Here is a 14795-nt window from a genome sequence, read left to right as displayed (position 1 = left end):
AATATGACCTTATTTGAAATAAAGTCTTTTTGCAGATATAATTAAGGATCTCAAGATGAAATTTATCCTAGATTTAGGGTGGGCCTAATAAGAGAAAAAGGAGTGTCCTCATAGAAAAGAAGAGGAAGATCTGAGACAGAGAAAAGCCATGTGATGTCAGAGGCAGAGACTGGAGTAATGAGTTTATAAACCAAGGCCTACAGGACTTCCTTGGTGGCACAGTGGTTAAGAATTTGCCTGCCAATGCAGGCGACACGGGTTCGAGCCCTGGTCTGGGAAGATCCCACATGCCGCAGAACAACTAAGCCCGTACGCCACAACTACTGAGCCTACATGCCTAGAGCCCGTGCTCTGGAACAAGAGAAGCCACCGCAGTGAGAGGCCCACACACCACAGTGAAGAGTGGCTCCTGCTCGCTACAACTAGAGAAAGCCCGCACGCAGCAACGAAGACCCAACACAGCCAAAAAGAAATATAAATACATTTATAAAAAGATAAAAAGAAATAAACCAAAGACTACAAGGATTGCTGGGAGAGAGGCATAGGATGAATTGTGCCTCAGATCCTTCAGAAGGAACCAACCCTGCCAACACCTTGATTTCAACTTCTGGGTCAAGTTTTATGGTTTAAAGTCACCCAGTTTGATCACTCTGTTACGGTAGCCCAAGGAAACGAATACCTTTTCCTAATTATTTTGTTTACCGGCCGTCTCCTCAGTGGGCTCCTAAGCCTCAGGAGGGCCTGGAGTTTTGTCTGGTTTATTCACTTATGTGTTTCTAGGAGCAGGTCCATAGTAGGTGCTCAATGTTGCACACCCGTGTATCAAGTGCTCAGTATGTGCCAGATTCTGTTCTACGTGCTTTTCCGTGGCTTAACTCGTTCTGTCCTCACTGCAACCTTATAGCGCATACACTATTATTACGGCCATTTCAAAGGGAGGCAAACTGAGGCTCAAAGGGCACAGCCGGGATTCCAACCTACCAAAAGACGTGCCTTGGATAATGGTCAACTACAATAATGAGACTCAGGAGAGGAGGGGCCCGAAGGGAGACATAAGCACATCCCAATAACAACCAAACAGCTTCCATTTCTCTCTCTCTCGAAACTGGAGGTAATAACCGCCTTCGCCCACAGCGTGGAGCCGAGATCCGCGAGGGTTTCGCCTGCGCATGCGCTCTTGCCCACAAGGCCTCCCGCGCCTGCGCACATTGCTCCGCCCCCTTTTGCAGCACTCACGGCGGCACTTTACGAGTCTGTCCCTCATTTCTCCTGTGAGAACACGGCCCGCCCCGCCCTCGTGCTTAGTAGGCCTCGCCTTACTCTGCGTGGATTGGTTGTCCTTCCCACGAGCCCCTCTCTGACTGGCTCGCGTCGCTGCCACTCCATTTCAGCCTAGTGGCGCGCAGCGGGGCTGCTACCGGCGGGAACGTGAGCGGCGGCGGCGGTGGCGGAAGTGGCCGGCGACCCCGGTCCCCGCCGACACCATGGTGAGGGCAAGACGACGGGGGAGCCGGCCGCCAAGGGCCCTCGGGGCGGGTGCTGGGGCAGGGGTGATGCGGAGCGAGCGTGCCATCCGGGCCTCGAGTCCTCCCACCCCCGGCCCGAGGGGGTGGTAACAGACCGGGGACGGCAGGGGCTTCTTTCAGGACACCCAGCAAGTCGGTCTCAGGGGAACTTGGGACTGACCGAACGTGTAATCATAGTATAGCGGTCTAGCCGCAGTCTTCCCATTTTTCAGGTGGGGAAACAGGCCGGAGAGGAAGGGGACCCACCGAAGGGCCCGGTGAATGCCGCAGAGTGACTCTTCGGGCAGGGAGGTGACTCCGAGTGCATCCGACCCAGTCTAACCTCATAGATTGTAAAGCTAGAGGGCCAAGAAGTAGGGGGCCGGTGTGCGTTCTCAAATTAAACCAATTTAGGGAATTTCAGGGCTTGTAAGGCCCTTAGAATGCTAGCCGCACAACCTCCTGTGCCTCTCTTTTTCAGGCTGACACACAGACCCAGAGAAGGGTTTGCTTCTTCCTGTGTCACACAGTATGTTGTTCAGAGGGAGAGGGGATATTTTGAGCTAAGGATGGACTAACTGCATCCTCCCAGTTCACAAAAAGAAAAATTGAGGCCCTGACAGGAAGCCTCCCCAGGGCCATGGCGCTCACAAGTTGTGGAAGTTGTAGATCTAACCCAGGGAGTGTCTGTGCCCCCAGCGGGGAAACGGAGGTCCACACAGAGGAATTGAGAGCTGGGAGCTTCTTGGGAGAGTACCTGGTCCATCAGCACCCGAGTTGATCTGAGATGGTTGCTGCACATTTTTCAGAGCTGACCATGAGGGCTTACTAAATTCTCCTGGTCAGTGTGAAGATGGAGAGAAGGAAGCAGGTTCCTCTCTGCTGGAGGGTAGAGTTGGTCTGAGGGACTGGGCATGGAGACAAGATCTTTGTCTTTTATCCTCATATAGTCCCAGAGCCTAGAACAGTGTCTGTGTGAAGTACAGATTCATTCATTCAGCCTGTTCGCGCCTTCTGAGGAGTGTTCAGGAGTGGACAAGGCATGACACACTGCCTGTTCCCTGTGGTCAGGGCAGGGCCGGAAGCAGAGGTGTGGGCGAGGGAGTGGGTGGTCTGCAACCGCTTCCTGAGTTGGGAGCCTCAGGATACTATTAGGTCTAGCCCTGGATTGGTCCAGGCCTGAGGGTCAGACCCCAAGCGTTCTGAGAAAGGCCAGAAAAAGGAGTTCTCATGCCTGAAACTCTTTTATGACTTTCCCGACTCCGGATGACCCTGTCTGCCCCTGAACTGGGTGTTTGGCCCTTTCCTGTCTCCCTGGCATCTTCAAGTGTCTTCCATCCCCCCACTCCTGCCGCCGCCCCTTCCCCTTGGCTTTTAAGTTCACCGGGATCCTCCCTTTCCCTTCGCCTCTGTCTCCAGCACAGTTTGGGGACAAGGACGTAGAAGATGGCAAGATGTGACCACTGCTTGGCATTGCTGCCCCAAGTGCCTCCCTTGGTGGTGTGTGCTGTATTTGTTCAGAAAATATTTACTGAGTCCTTCACGTGTGCCTGGCCCTGGTGTTCAGTGCTGGACAAAGTCCACACCCTCTGAATTTTCCAGTCTAGCAGGAGGCTTGTGGCACTTCCAGTCTAGCCAGGGAGACATAATAAATAAACAAGTTAATTAGAGACTGGCTACGTCCTATAATAGAAACAGCAGAGGGTGGCCCAGGTGGAAACCTTGTTCCCTCCATGGGGTTATAATGAGGGCCTGGCCGAGGGAGCAGCCACCAGCCTGGGGATGGGCACCCCAGGCAGAGGGAACCGAGGAACAAAGCTTGGCCAGCAGCACCGGGCATGGTGTGTGAGGCGCAGAGTGGGCCAGTTTGCTGGACCGTGTCAGGCCTGGCTCTGGCCTGCCTAGGGGGCGGCTGCGCAGGCGAGGGTTGTGAGCAGGTGCTGGACCCATCTGTGTCGCAGCCGTATTCTGAGGGCACACTGCCAGCAACAGCTAAGGAGGCTGTGGGTCCTTCAGGGCTGTGCTGCCAGTAGCTGGGACAGGGTGGCAACCTGAGAGGGACTGGCATAGAGGCTCTGTATGCCACTGAAGGACGTCTGTGGGTCCCCTGCCGACAGGCATCAGCCTACTTTCCCCGGCTTTAGCAGGATCTTGCTCCGTGTCCCTGGGCAGGTCCCAACTGCTCTACCGCTGGTGCCTCATCTAGAGGGGCCTTGACTGTACTGCTGTGACCCTCCCTCCATCTCTCAGCACTGAGTCCATCTTCATTCTCGCCTTCCAGGGCTAAGCTGGTCCTGTCCCCTCTCTGCTGATCTGGGAGGAGGACCTAGGTGTGTCATCGCCCTGGTCCAGATTCCCATTGTGGGCACAGAGAACAGGCTTGCCCAGCAAAGTGTGAGGCTTCTCCGTTGTAAAATACCCCCTGGGTGTGTGGCTCGCGCACGCGCGGCTGAGCCTCCAGCTCTCCGCACCCGGCAGCATCACACAGATGCGTTCCAGAGGAAAAGGCAGGAGCTGCAGGTTGGCCACATTGGGACCCCAGCCTGCCTGCCCACCCTCCTCGGAGCAGCCACCTCCTCTCCACGTGGCTCCTTCTTCCTCCTTATCGTGCCCTTCCAGGAAGCCAGTGCAGGAAGTGGGCTTGGGCCTGGCTTCCTGCCGCCCCTGGATCTTCCCCGGGTGGCTCTTAGGGAAGGCCCGTGGGATGTGAGATATCCCCCCCACCAAGCCCTTCCATAGGGAGCCATCCTCTGGGGGTTGAGGGCCCCTTGTGGCCTCCTGAGAGAGGCCTCACAATCCCCACCACCTGGAGAAGCAGCTGCCCTCTGTTGGAGGGTGAGGGTGGGCTGGGACTCCCCTGCCAAGAAGTCCTGGGGCTCAGGCCAACTTAGGATTCCAAAGTTGCTCGGGCAAGGTGTGGTCCTTGCTGAGGCAGTTTCCCATCTTGTGGGGCCCTTGGTCTAGAACTTTCACCTGGCTATACTGGATAGGCTGTCACTGGACCCTGGACCCAAGCACTGCCACCTGAGTCACCGTTCTGGAGACCCAGAGACAGGCCCCAGTGTACGGGTTGTGATTTGTGTACCCTAAATGAAAAGAACTGACTTTTTTTCCCCAGTTACACTATATGTTGTTTATAAAAAAGAAATTCAGCAATAATGGGAAAAGAACTATCTTGAAAGTTCATCTTATCAGGGGGCGTTTTTAAATCCCATCCTTTATCTGCTCTCACTTGCAGTGACCACAGGCTTCTTCTGAAATGTTTCTTCCTCTCACCTGGTGAATTCCTCTATGAACAGCCAGCTCAGATGTGGCCTCTGATTAGGAGGCCAGTGGCGCCTGCCCAAATCACTCTTGGTTCAATCAGGGCTGCCCCCTGAGCCCCCTGTGGGCTCAGCGTAAACTGGCTTCTGACAGATGGGGTCAAGTCAAGCTCCGTCTCTCACTAGCTCACTGGTGCCGGGCAAGTTCCTCAGTCTCTAAGCCGCAGTATCTCCGTCCACAAAGTGGGTGTGATGATAACCACCTACCATGCCGACAATGAAAGGCCTAGCTAGAGCTGCATGTGTTAGCCTGGATGTATCTCAGAAACATCAGTGGAGCAAAAAATTCAAGCAGCAGCAGAACCCGTGTGCGTGTGCTGTGATGCTGTTGATAAGCGTGGAGGGCTACACCTGGTCCTGTCAGGGGTGGGACTGTGTGCAGCCTGAGCTACAAAGAAATGCCCGGAATGGTCAGCGCCAAGACCAGAGGGCAGCTGCCTTTGCAATTGCAGGGGTGGGGGTGTTCCTGAGACTTTTCTGTCCTAAGCTAGGAGGCAGGTATGTGTCCTGGGCTTGGGCAGAGTTCAGAAGCTGCATTTCTGTCGGGGAATGTGTGCTCCTGGAGTCTCAGCCCTGCCCAGAGGCCAGGGCTCCACAGCGCTGGCTGATGAAACAAGTCATGTGCTTTTGTTTGCCTTTCAGCTTCCTTTGTCACTGCTGAAAACGGCTCAGAATCACCCAATGGTGAGTACATGCTGGTCTGGGATGGCACATTTCAGCGGGGACCAGCCTCAGCACAGGGACAGGGACACTGGGCAAAGGGTGAGGTGCCTCCAGCCAAAGCCGCTTCCTGCCTGTCCTTTTTTCCCTCCCACATGCGTCAGGACCTGTGTCATTTCTGCTCCTGATCAAAGTAACGCATGCTTATTAAAAGTGTCAAATACTAGAGATTCAGAGAAAGTGGAAGCCCCTCTTTGTTCATCTTCCCAACAATTTAACTATTCTTTGATATATACACATCTGGACTTTTAACGTGTGCGTGAGCGTGAATGATTTTTTAAAATATGGATAGGTTCATGCGATGCTCATTCCCTAAGCTGCTTTGTCCTTTCGTGATAAAGTGTAGTATCTGTCAATATGTTCTGTTGTCTTTTCTTTTTTTTTAAATTCAGACGTTATTCACATACCATACAATTCAACCTTTTGAAGTACAGTTTAGGGACGTTCAGTACATTCACAGTTTTGTGCAACCACCACCTCTATGTAGTTCCAGAGCAATCCTGTCACCCCAAAAGGTGACCCAGTCTCCATTAGCAGCTGCTCCCCTCCCCCTCCACCCGCCCCCCGCCCCAGCCCCGGGCAACCACGAATCTGCTTTCTGTCTCTGTGGATTTGTCTATTCTGGACATTTCCTGTAAGTGGGATCACACAACATGCGGCTTTTCGTGTCTGGCTTCCTTCACTCAGCATGATGTTCTTGGGGTTTGTCCACATTGTAGCATGTGTCAAAGCTTCATTCCTTACGGCCAGGTGATATTCCATTGTGTGGATACATCACATTTTATTTATCCATTTGTCCACTGATGATGGACATTTGGGTTGTTACCACTTTTTGGCTATTCGTGAAGATTTTAGCTGCTGGGAACATCCGTGAACACATTTTTCCATGGATGTATGTCTTCGTTTCTCTTGGGCCGATAGCTGAGTTGATTCCTTTTATTTCTTTTTTTTTTTTTCCAAACTTGAAAGTGATGACTTTACAAATCATATTTTAAATCTTAAAGTGGTTGCCAGGGGAAACGGGCAGAGTAGCTGGAAAATGTCTGCAGCACTGCAGAAGGCAGCAGGAGAGCGCATGATGTCTGCCAGGTGGCCGTACGGGGACTCGGCTGTATCGTCCTGCAGGCTCGCCAAGATCTCACCCTCGCCCGTCACTGTCACCCACCAGCAGGAACTTCAGCAGGAAGTCATAGGCACGGACCAGGCTGCCGCTGGCGCTCATTATGCCAGCGCCTGCACCCATGCCTGGCCCATGGAACAGTGCAGAGGTGGCGGCTGTGAGCCCAGTGCCTCTCCAGCCCTGAGAGTTGATTTTTTTTTTTTAACTTTTTATTTTATGTTGGAGTATAGTTGATTAACAATGTTGTTAGTTTCAGGTGTACAGCAAAGTGATTCGGTTATACATATACACGTGTCTATTCTTTTTCAAATTCTTTTCCCATTTAGGTTGTTACATAATATTGAGCGGAGTTCCCTGTGCTGTACAGTAGGTCCTTGTTAGTTATCCATTTTAAATATAGTCCTGTGTACATGTCAATCCCAAATTCCCTAACTATCCCTTCCCCCCACCAATCCCCTCTGGTAACCATAAGTTCATTCTCTAAGTTGATTCTTTTTTAAGTCTCAGCCTTTTCCTAGCAAAAGCCTGTCTTCTGCATGACGCGCTTTTCCCGAAACACATCAAAATAAGCAAGTAGTTATTGCAATGAAAAACAGTTTTTCCAGACCACCAAGGATCACATGTGCGCCATCACTGGGCACCTGCCTGGCCCCTGGCCACCCTTACTCATTCCTTTAAAGACGTGGGGCGGGGGGGGGGGGGGGGGGTTTGTCTGTTTGTTTCTTCCGCACACAAAAAAATGGTTTCATCGTAGAAAGTCTACAATGCCCAGCAAAGCGTAGTGAGAAAGCAGAGCGTGTCTCCTGTAAGGTGGGCCCCTGGGGGCCTGGACACCGTGTGCTGTGGCCAGTGGGTGCCAAGAAGAGCCGAGGATGTGTCTGAATGAGGCCCGGTGGTGGTGGCCTGCTCTTCGGGGTCAGTCTGCACCCCTCTTAGGGCCTGAGACTGACGTGGGACCCGTTTTCTCTCCAGTTGGTGGAGCTCAAAAACGGGGAGACGTACAATGGGCACCTGGTGAGCTGCGACAACTGGATGAACATCAACTTGCGTGAGGTGATCTGCACGTCCAGGGTGAGTGCCCTCCACCCCGAGTCTGCACTCGCTGCCTGGGGGCCTTGGGGCAGCTCCGGTCTGGGGGGCAGAGCGAGTGGGGGTCGTGTGGCCAGGAATGCGCACTGGGACCTGGGGCTTTACAGAGCCTCAGTGTCCTCGCCTCCAAGTGGGGTAAAAGCCCTTCCCTGGACATGTGGGAGGAGTGGGAGGGTGCCTACCGCAGCCTATACCACCAGTCATCCTGCCAGGGGTGGGGCCTCTTGCAGGGGCGGGGCTCGAGGGACTAGTCAGGATGTTGGGGGGAACAGCCGGACAAGGCTCCAAGTCTCTCTAGTGCCCTGGACTCTGCACCTGCAGGGATGCTGCCCGGCAGGCACTGAGCTGCTCCTGCATCCCCGTGTGCCACCCCTGACCAAGAAGGACTTGGGCCTGGGGGGTGCTTCTGGCCATAAATCCCTGCTCTACAGGGAGGGGGTGGCCTCCAGGGCAGGCCCCACCCTCCTTGTTAGCCTCTGCTGCCTTTGGTCCTGGCTGTGGGCATTGCCCACCATGTGGGCCGTGGTGGCGTGACTGTGGGATGTGCAGGCCACCAGGGGGCTTGTTTCCCCTGAGGCCTGAAACCAGGAAGTGCAGGGCCGGGGTGGGGGAGAATGTTCCCCAGGGTCATCCCTGCCTTGGGATGATCCACAGAGTGATGAGGACGGTGATGAAGGCAGGACTCCCTCCCCTTAATCTGCACTGGGTTCTGCTAGAGCTTTCCTTTCACCTTGATTCCAGTCTCCATCCCCCTGCCCAAGATAGCCCCTCATGTTACAAGGAGGAAGCTCCTGGAGGGCCCAGGCAGGGCCCGGCTGTCTGGCAGCGTGCCCCCAGGGCTCGCCACGCCAGCATACAGCAGAGCACAAGGCAGCCACTCTCACCCCGGTCTGTGCTCCTGGACAGTTCACACCCCAAAAGGCAGACAGAGGGCTGTGACCCCCTACCCTCACCTGCTCGGCTCTGTGACCTGCTTCTTGGGACCGACCTCCTGGTGGCAGGCGTTTCCAGTGTGCCTGTGGCAGACGATGCCACAGAGCACAGCTGAGCGCTTGTCCTTCTGCACGCCGCCGTTACATCTGTGTCCACTTCTGGGACCTAGAACCAATCGCTGGGTCTCAGGGCAAGGTCCGTCCGGCCTCCATGGCCAGCCGAGAGTGGACACGTGGCTCCCCCTTGGGGAGTCCCCCTCTGTGACCCAGCGGTTGGGAGGAGAGGCTGGTGGGAGGTACCATCTCACGCAGGCCACCCGGAGTCCTCATCTGTAAACAGGTGATGGCAGCCCCTCCTTCCCTTGGGTAGCAGGTGGCTGAACACAGAGATCCCAGGGGCTGAGAAAGCACAGGAGAGCAAGGGTCGGGAGGCATTTAGCTGCCCCCATGGAAAGCACAGTAAACCCTGTTCCTACAGGGAGCGCGCTGGGCTCGGCCTGCCCTTGGCTGAGGGAAAGCCTTGCGCTGATCCACCGGTCCCAGCCCCAGCCCCGGCCCTGAGCTTCCACACAATCATTGTTTCTGTCTGGCTGTACTTTGCATCCCCACGGACTTGGCCCCTCGCCTACCATTTCTGGGAAAGGAATGCTCTGAGACCTCTTGGGGTTCCTGTATGGGTCGGGGGCTCTCGTGTGTGCTCCTGGGAAGAGTTGGCCCGCAAACATTCCATTTGTCCCTGCCGAGTACCTCCACTGGGCTGGGCCAGATCGGCCCGGGCACCGCCGATGAGTGTCATGCAGGAGGACTGGGGCTTGCAGGGAGGCTGGAAGCAAGGCCTGTTGAGGGCTGGAGTTAGCCAGACATGAAAAGGTGGGAACAGCGTGTGCAAAGTGCTGGGGCCCGGAAGCCCACTGTGTGTGTTCCAGAAAGTTCCATCTGGAAGGCACATCGAGTGCCGAGAGAGGGCAGCCAGGGTGGGGCTGGATCTCAGGCCCTCTGGAACCACACTGAGGAGTTTGGACCTCGTCCTTGGGCCAACGGGGCGCTGATTGGGATCTAAGCAGGGAGGTGTCTTGGTCTGATTTCTAGGCGTGGCGGGGGAGGGTTACCAGGCTTCTGGCCTGGGCAACAGGGGTGGGGCCGGAGAATTCATCTGATGGATGAGGCCCCGGGCTCCCGCCCAAGAGCAGCAGGAGGTAGCGTGGAGGGAAGGCCTTTTGCTGGTCGCAGGGTATTTGGTGGTGGTGGGGAAACAGTCAGCATCCTAAGAACTGCAGGGTTGGCGTTGCTCAGGAGTCTGCAACTTTACAAGCCCCTTGTCTCTCTAGCTTCCATTAGCTCTCCTGGAAACGGGCATCACTGGGAGCTGCCCCTGGCTGGCCCCAGTCCTGGCTCCCTACCCCCGTCCTGGCGCTCTTCACCCATCACACAGGGTTTCTGTCCTGCTCACTTGTGTCCCATGCCCAGCTCAGACCCTGCCATGAGATACTTGTGTGAATGAATGAGTCAGGGTGCATAGAGAGGGTTCCAGAAGGTGAGTTCTGGAAGGCTGGGGGCAGGAGGGGGAGGAGCTGGGCTGTGGCAGCACCTGGCACGTGGGACAGCCTCACCCCTCTCCAGGCTTCGGGCTGTATCCCCCACTGGAGGACAGGCTGAGGACACGGAGGCTTCTCACGAGGCCCTGCCCCACCCTCTGTCATGTGTGAAGGGCTGCCAAGGATCTGGAGAGATCCTGCTGGAGGGCGGCCCCTCCAGTGTCCCATCCAGGACGAAGAACTTTGCAGCCTGCGGGGGCGATGCCAGGTGCAGGCGGCCTGAGGGGACAGATGCTGCCCCGGCCATCTGCACCTGCTCTGCAGGGACCCTACCACCCCCCCAAAGATCTGACACACACACCCTCTCTCACAGGACGGGGACAAATTCTGGCGGATGCCTGAGTGCTACATCCGCGGCAGCACCATCAAGTACCTGCGCATCCCTGATGAGATCATCGACATGGTCAAGGAGGAGGTGGTGGCCAAGGGCCGCGGCCGTGGTGGCCTGCAGCAGCAGAAGCAGCAGAAGGGCCGCGGAATGGGGGGCGCCGGGCGAGGTATGCCCTTCTCTCCCTGCTTCCTCCCTAGCAGGCTGCTGGGGCCTCCCCATTGGCGGGGGTGACTCTAGCACGTGGCATCTGTCCCGGCCCAGTGTTGACATTCTTGGCTGGTGCCGTCATGGTGCCGAGGGCCTGGCTCAGAGCCCCTCCTACGTGGAGCTGGGGGGCTGTGACTCATGGGGCTCCTCTGCAGAACAGCTGACGCTGCTGGTTGCCACCTGTCCCCACCGCAGGAGCCCAACCCGGGGAGCCCAGCTGAGTCCTGGTGGTCAGTGCTGACCCTCACCCACCTGGGCCCTCCTGCCCCGCAGTGGCTCTCAGTGCTCCCTTAGGTCTGGGTCCAGGCCCACATAGACCTGGGACTTGAGCCCTGCCTGTGTTTCCTGGCAGGTGCTCTGGGCACCTCGCCAAGGCTCAGTTTCCCCTCTGCAGAGAGGGTCCTGCAGTGCCCACCTCACTAGACTGCGGGTGAGTACCCCAGCGCGGGGCCCCGGCATGGGACCCTTCCCTGCTATGACTCCTTTATACAAAGCCAAGGTCACGCCTTTTGGATAGATCCCAGCACACCACCCTGAGATTATAAATCTGGCATAAAATTAAACTTGTGCAGTCAGCTGGGGCCTGAGCCCAGAGGCCATCTGCAGACCCTGCCCTTCCCCGCCTCCCCCGCCCGGCTCCTGTTCTTGGAGGGACCTGGCTTTGTCTCTTGCATCTGGAGGGGCCTCCTGTGTGCCAGGCCCGGGGCCCACCTTGGAGGCTCGTGGGCAGGGCTGGGAAGGACACAGGAGCCAGCCATGAGCTGAGGCTCACGTGACAGTCAGAAAGGAGCCAGGTGGAAGAGGGCAGGAGGGCACCCCAGGTGGAGAGTAGCCTAGGATGGGGGTGAGCAGGGTCCCAGGGGTCCCAGGACCTGTCCCCAGGGCTAGACCCTTCACTGGGGGCCACCACTGTCAAGTAAACTGCCTGAAGGAGCAGGGAGGACGGGGAGAGCGGCTTGCTCGGGCGGCTCCAAACGGAGGCCACGGGGCCTTCCACAGCCAGTGGGAATTTCACAGGGGTCCCCGCATAGCCAGGCTCCCCTTGGCAAAGCTGGTCTTGCCCCATGAGACGTGAGGTTAGGCAGACCCTGCCAGCATTGGCTTCTGTCCCCAGAGGGCCCCCTGCATGTCTGTGGAGGAAGGGGGCCTGTGTGTACATTTCTATGTCCCCATGCTGCCCTGATCCTTCTGGGACCTCCCTGGGCCGGGGGCATGCCCTCCCTCCGACTACTCACCTCCCCCAACAGCAGTGCCATTGTTCCACGTAAAATGTATTTTGGAAACAGCCCCACCACTGACTGCAGAGGTCAGGGCTCAGGAGGCTCCCCTGCCCCTTCTCCAGGCTGGACACGCACAAACCACCCAGTCGTTTCTCTCCTGGGCCAGATGCGGGTGGTGCCAGAGCAAGGAAGGCCCAGGTCCCCTGGTGCAGCTCCCAGCCTCACAGCTGGGGGTCATTGCCCCATCCCTGGACTGAGTCCAGGCCTTGTCTTAGTTCGTGCCCCCCCCCACCCTCCTCCTCCTGGAAGCCCTTCTGGCTTTGTCCTTCTGGTGACTGCCCTCCACCTTGGCCCCCAGCCCTCTCTTCCAGGAAGCCCGCCCCAAGCCCCAGTGTGACTTGGTGCCAACCTCTGTCCTCCCTGGCATCCTTCACACCCCTGGGGGGCCTGGTCTGGTCCCTTGTCACACTGAGAGTGTTCTGGAGCACTACCCATGCCCAGCCCTGGTCGACACTCCATCTCAGATTCTCAGCCTGCCCTTCCCGCCAGAGGTAGGATCACTGCCCTCACTTTACAGAAGTGGAAGCTGAGACCCAGAGGGATTAAACAACTTGGCCACAGTCTAAGGATTCCAGTTCCTGGTCCCAGTCCACAGTGGGCCTCCCAGCCCGGCTCTGCTAAAGCCCCTTTCCCCTGTCTCACAGGTGTGTTTGGTGGCCGGGGCCGAGGTGGAATCCCAGGCACCGGCAGAGGTCAACCAGAAAAGAAGCCAGGCAGACAGGCGGGCAAACAGTGAGCCGCCCCTCTGTTCCCCAGAGATTGAGCCACCGCCACTGGGCATCTGCTTCCACCCGCAAGGCCGCGTTTCTACTCTCCAGTTGATGAGTCTGTTCAGAACAAAAAGAAGAGGCAGGTGTTGGGGGAGGACCCCCCTGCCTGTCATCTTGTGATCCTCCTCTTTTTTTGTCAGCCAGCAGTTCTACAGTTGGAAACGTTATTCTGTGCTTTTGGTTTTGTGAAGTCGCAGCCAACTTGATTCCTGGAAGATTCTGTGTTTAATGAATCTTTAAAGCCCTCACTCTTGTTTTAAGGGCAGGCATTTTCCAAACAGGTTTGTTTTGCATTTTGTGTTAGATCCCTGTGTGGCGAACAGATGGGAGGTTTTTATTTTAAGCTGCTTGCGCTGAGATTGACAGCCTGGAGAGTTTCCTAAAACACGGACCCCAAAATTGCCTTTTCAAAACGAATCCAGGCGAACGTATGCCTCAGAAGCTGTTCTGGGGGACGACGCTGGGCCCTGTCCCTTCACTTCCTCTCTCCCTCTTTGTGTTACAAAAATAAAAACAAATACAACTACAAACTGTAAATCCATAATTCCTTTTGAACCACTGGGTGCATCTAGTAGGTAGTGTCCTCAGGAAATCACAGCCCCATGCAAGCAGTTTCCTTTTGTACCCTGTGGCCTCTCACTGAGGGGAAGCATTTCGTTGGGACACTGGTTCCCATGTCCCTCAGCAGCCTCTTAAAAAAGGTGGAAGGCAAGACTGGGCTCTGGGCAGTAGGCGACCCCCGCCTCTCTTTGTGGGGAGGTGGGGGGAGGAAAGTCCCAGGTGGGAGCCAGCGGGACACCCACACCGCCTGGCGTTGCCACCAGTGTTCTGCCCTCCGTCCCTGTTTTGCAAGCACCATTCACACCAGAGTTCACCGAGAGAGAAGCCATGACAGGCGGCTGCTTCGAGGAACACATGAGGAAGGTTTTCGTGAACCTTTTACCTCTTCTTCAAGTCGGGGCACTGCCTCTCCACAACCCAGTAATTTGCTTGAGACGCTGAGCCAGCACTTGTGAAAATGTTTCCGGTGACATGGTCTGCTGACCGATATTCCTGGGAACCGCAGAGACAGGCTGGTGTTAGGAGGCCGGTTCCTGTGGGTGCGGGTTCTACCTGTCACGGGGTTGAGAACGGTTCTGAGGGGTGATGGGAAGAAAAGGTGGTGGTACCTGTAGAACTGCCACTTATCAGGTCTGCAAAGTGCTGGCCTAGCTAGCTCGAAGACCTCTGACTAAGATTTCTCAGCCCCATCCTATCTGGAGAGTGCCATTCCCTGCCGCCACTCTCACCCCCATCATTGCTTCTTCCCCGGGCCCCCCCTCCAGGGACCTGCTGCTGCCTGAATCCCTGCCTGGTGACAAAGCAACACTTTGGCGTAGGTTGAGGACAGGGGTGTGGGGTCTGAGTGTGACCTGGGCCCTGAGAACCCACCTTCCTCATCACAGACGTGGGCTGTGCAGGGGCCCGGCTGACATGAAGGCGCAAGAAGAGAAGGACGGTTGGGGAGGGAGGGGCCCGTGTTCACAACTCCCCTCCCCCATGGCCCTGGACGCAGAGTCCCATTATGGCCTCCGGGGCCTTGGTCTGGGGGGCTAGGTCTCCCCCCTGCCGGGTGCGGGTCGTCTCCAGTCAGGCTTTGATGAAATCCGTGGGGCTCTGGTGTCCTGCGCGGCTGTGAATGGGAAGCCCTTTAGGAGCCCCGCCCCTTCCTGCTCTCCGCAGTTTGGTTTTTCTTCCCTTACCCAGCTCTGGACCAGGAACGTGTTCAGACGTTCCCAAGGGCCCATTCGCAGCTCAGGGTCGTGGGTCTCGGACGCGCCCCGTCTCCGCGCGGGGGCGCATCCTCGGCGTGCGTAAGCGCGGCTTCCCGCCCGCGCCACCAGCCGAGCCAGGCAACCCTGACCTTTCCAGCCGGGCAGTCCG

General features: G+C 56.7%; 1 protein-coding gene across 1 annotated transcript; it reads left to right on the top strand.

Moving 5' to 3' along the window:
* The first annotated feature begins 1414 nt into the window (after positions 1-1414).
* Positions 1415-13402, top strand: LSM4 (LSM4 homolog, U6 small nuclear RNA and mRNA degradation associated). The gene is made up of 5 exons (XM_065875223.1): positions 1415-1487; positions 5471-5512; positions 7641-7739; positions 10598-10781; positions 12747-13402. Exons 1-5 carry the CDS (start codon positions 1485-1487, stop codon positions 12836-12838), a joined length of 420 nt encoding a protein of 139 aa, XP_065731295.1. The 5' UTR covers positions 1415-1484; the 3' UTR covers positions 12839-13402.
* The last annotated feature ends 1393 nt before the right edge of the window (positions 13403-14795 follow it).

Source organism: Phocoena phocoena, chromosome 3 (genome assembly GCF_963924675.1).
Source record: "Phocoena phocoena chromosome 3, mPhoPho1.1, whole genome shotgun sequence".
NCBI classification, from domain to species: Eukaryota; Metazoa; Chordata; class Mammalia; order Artiodactyla; family Phocoenidae; genus Phocoena; species Phocoena phocoena.
The sequence above is the reverse complement of the archived record's forward strand: the minus strand, read 5'-3'. Positions and strand labels throughout refer to the sequence as shown.

Excerpts from the sequence above, each read along its gene's own strand:
- LSM4 (XM_065875223.1), top strand. Across the intron at positions 7,740-10,597 it reads AGGTGATCTGCACGTCCAGG|GACGGGGACAAATTCTGGCG; the intron begins GTGAGTGCCCTC and ends CCTCTCTCACAG. Across the intron at positions 10,782-12,746 it reads AATGGGGGGCGCCGGGCGAG|GTGTGTTTGGTGGCCGGGGC; the intron begins GTATGCCCTTCT and ends CCTGTCTCACAG.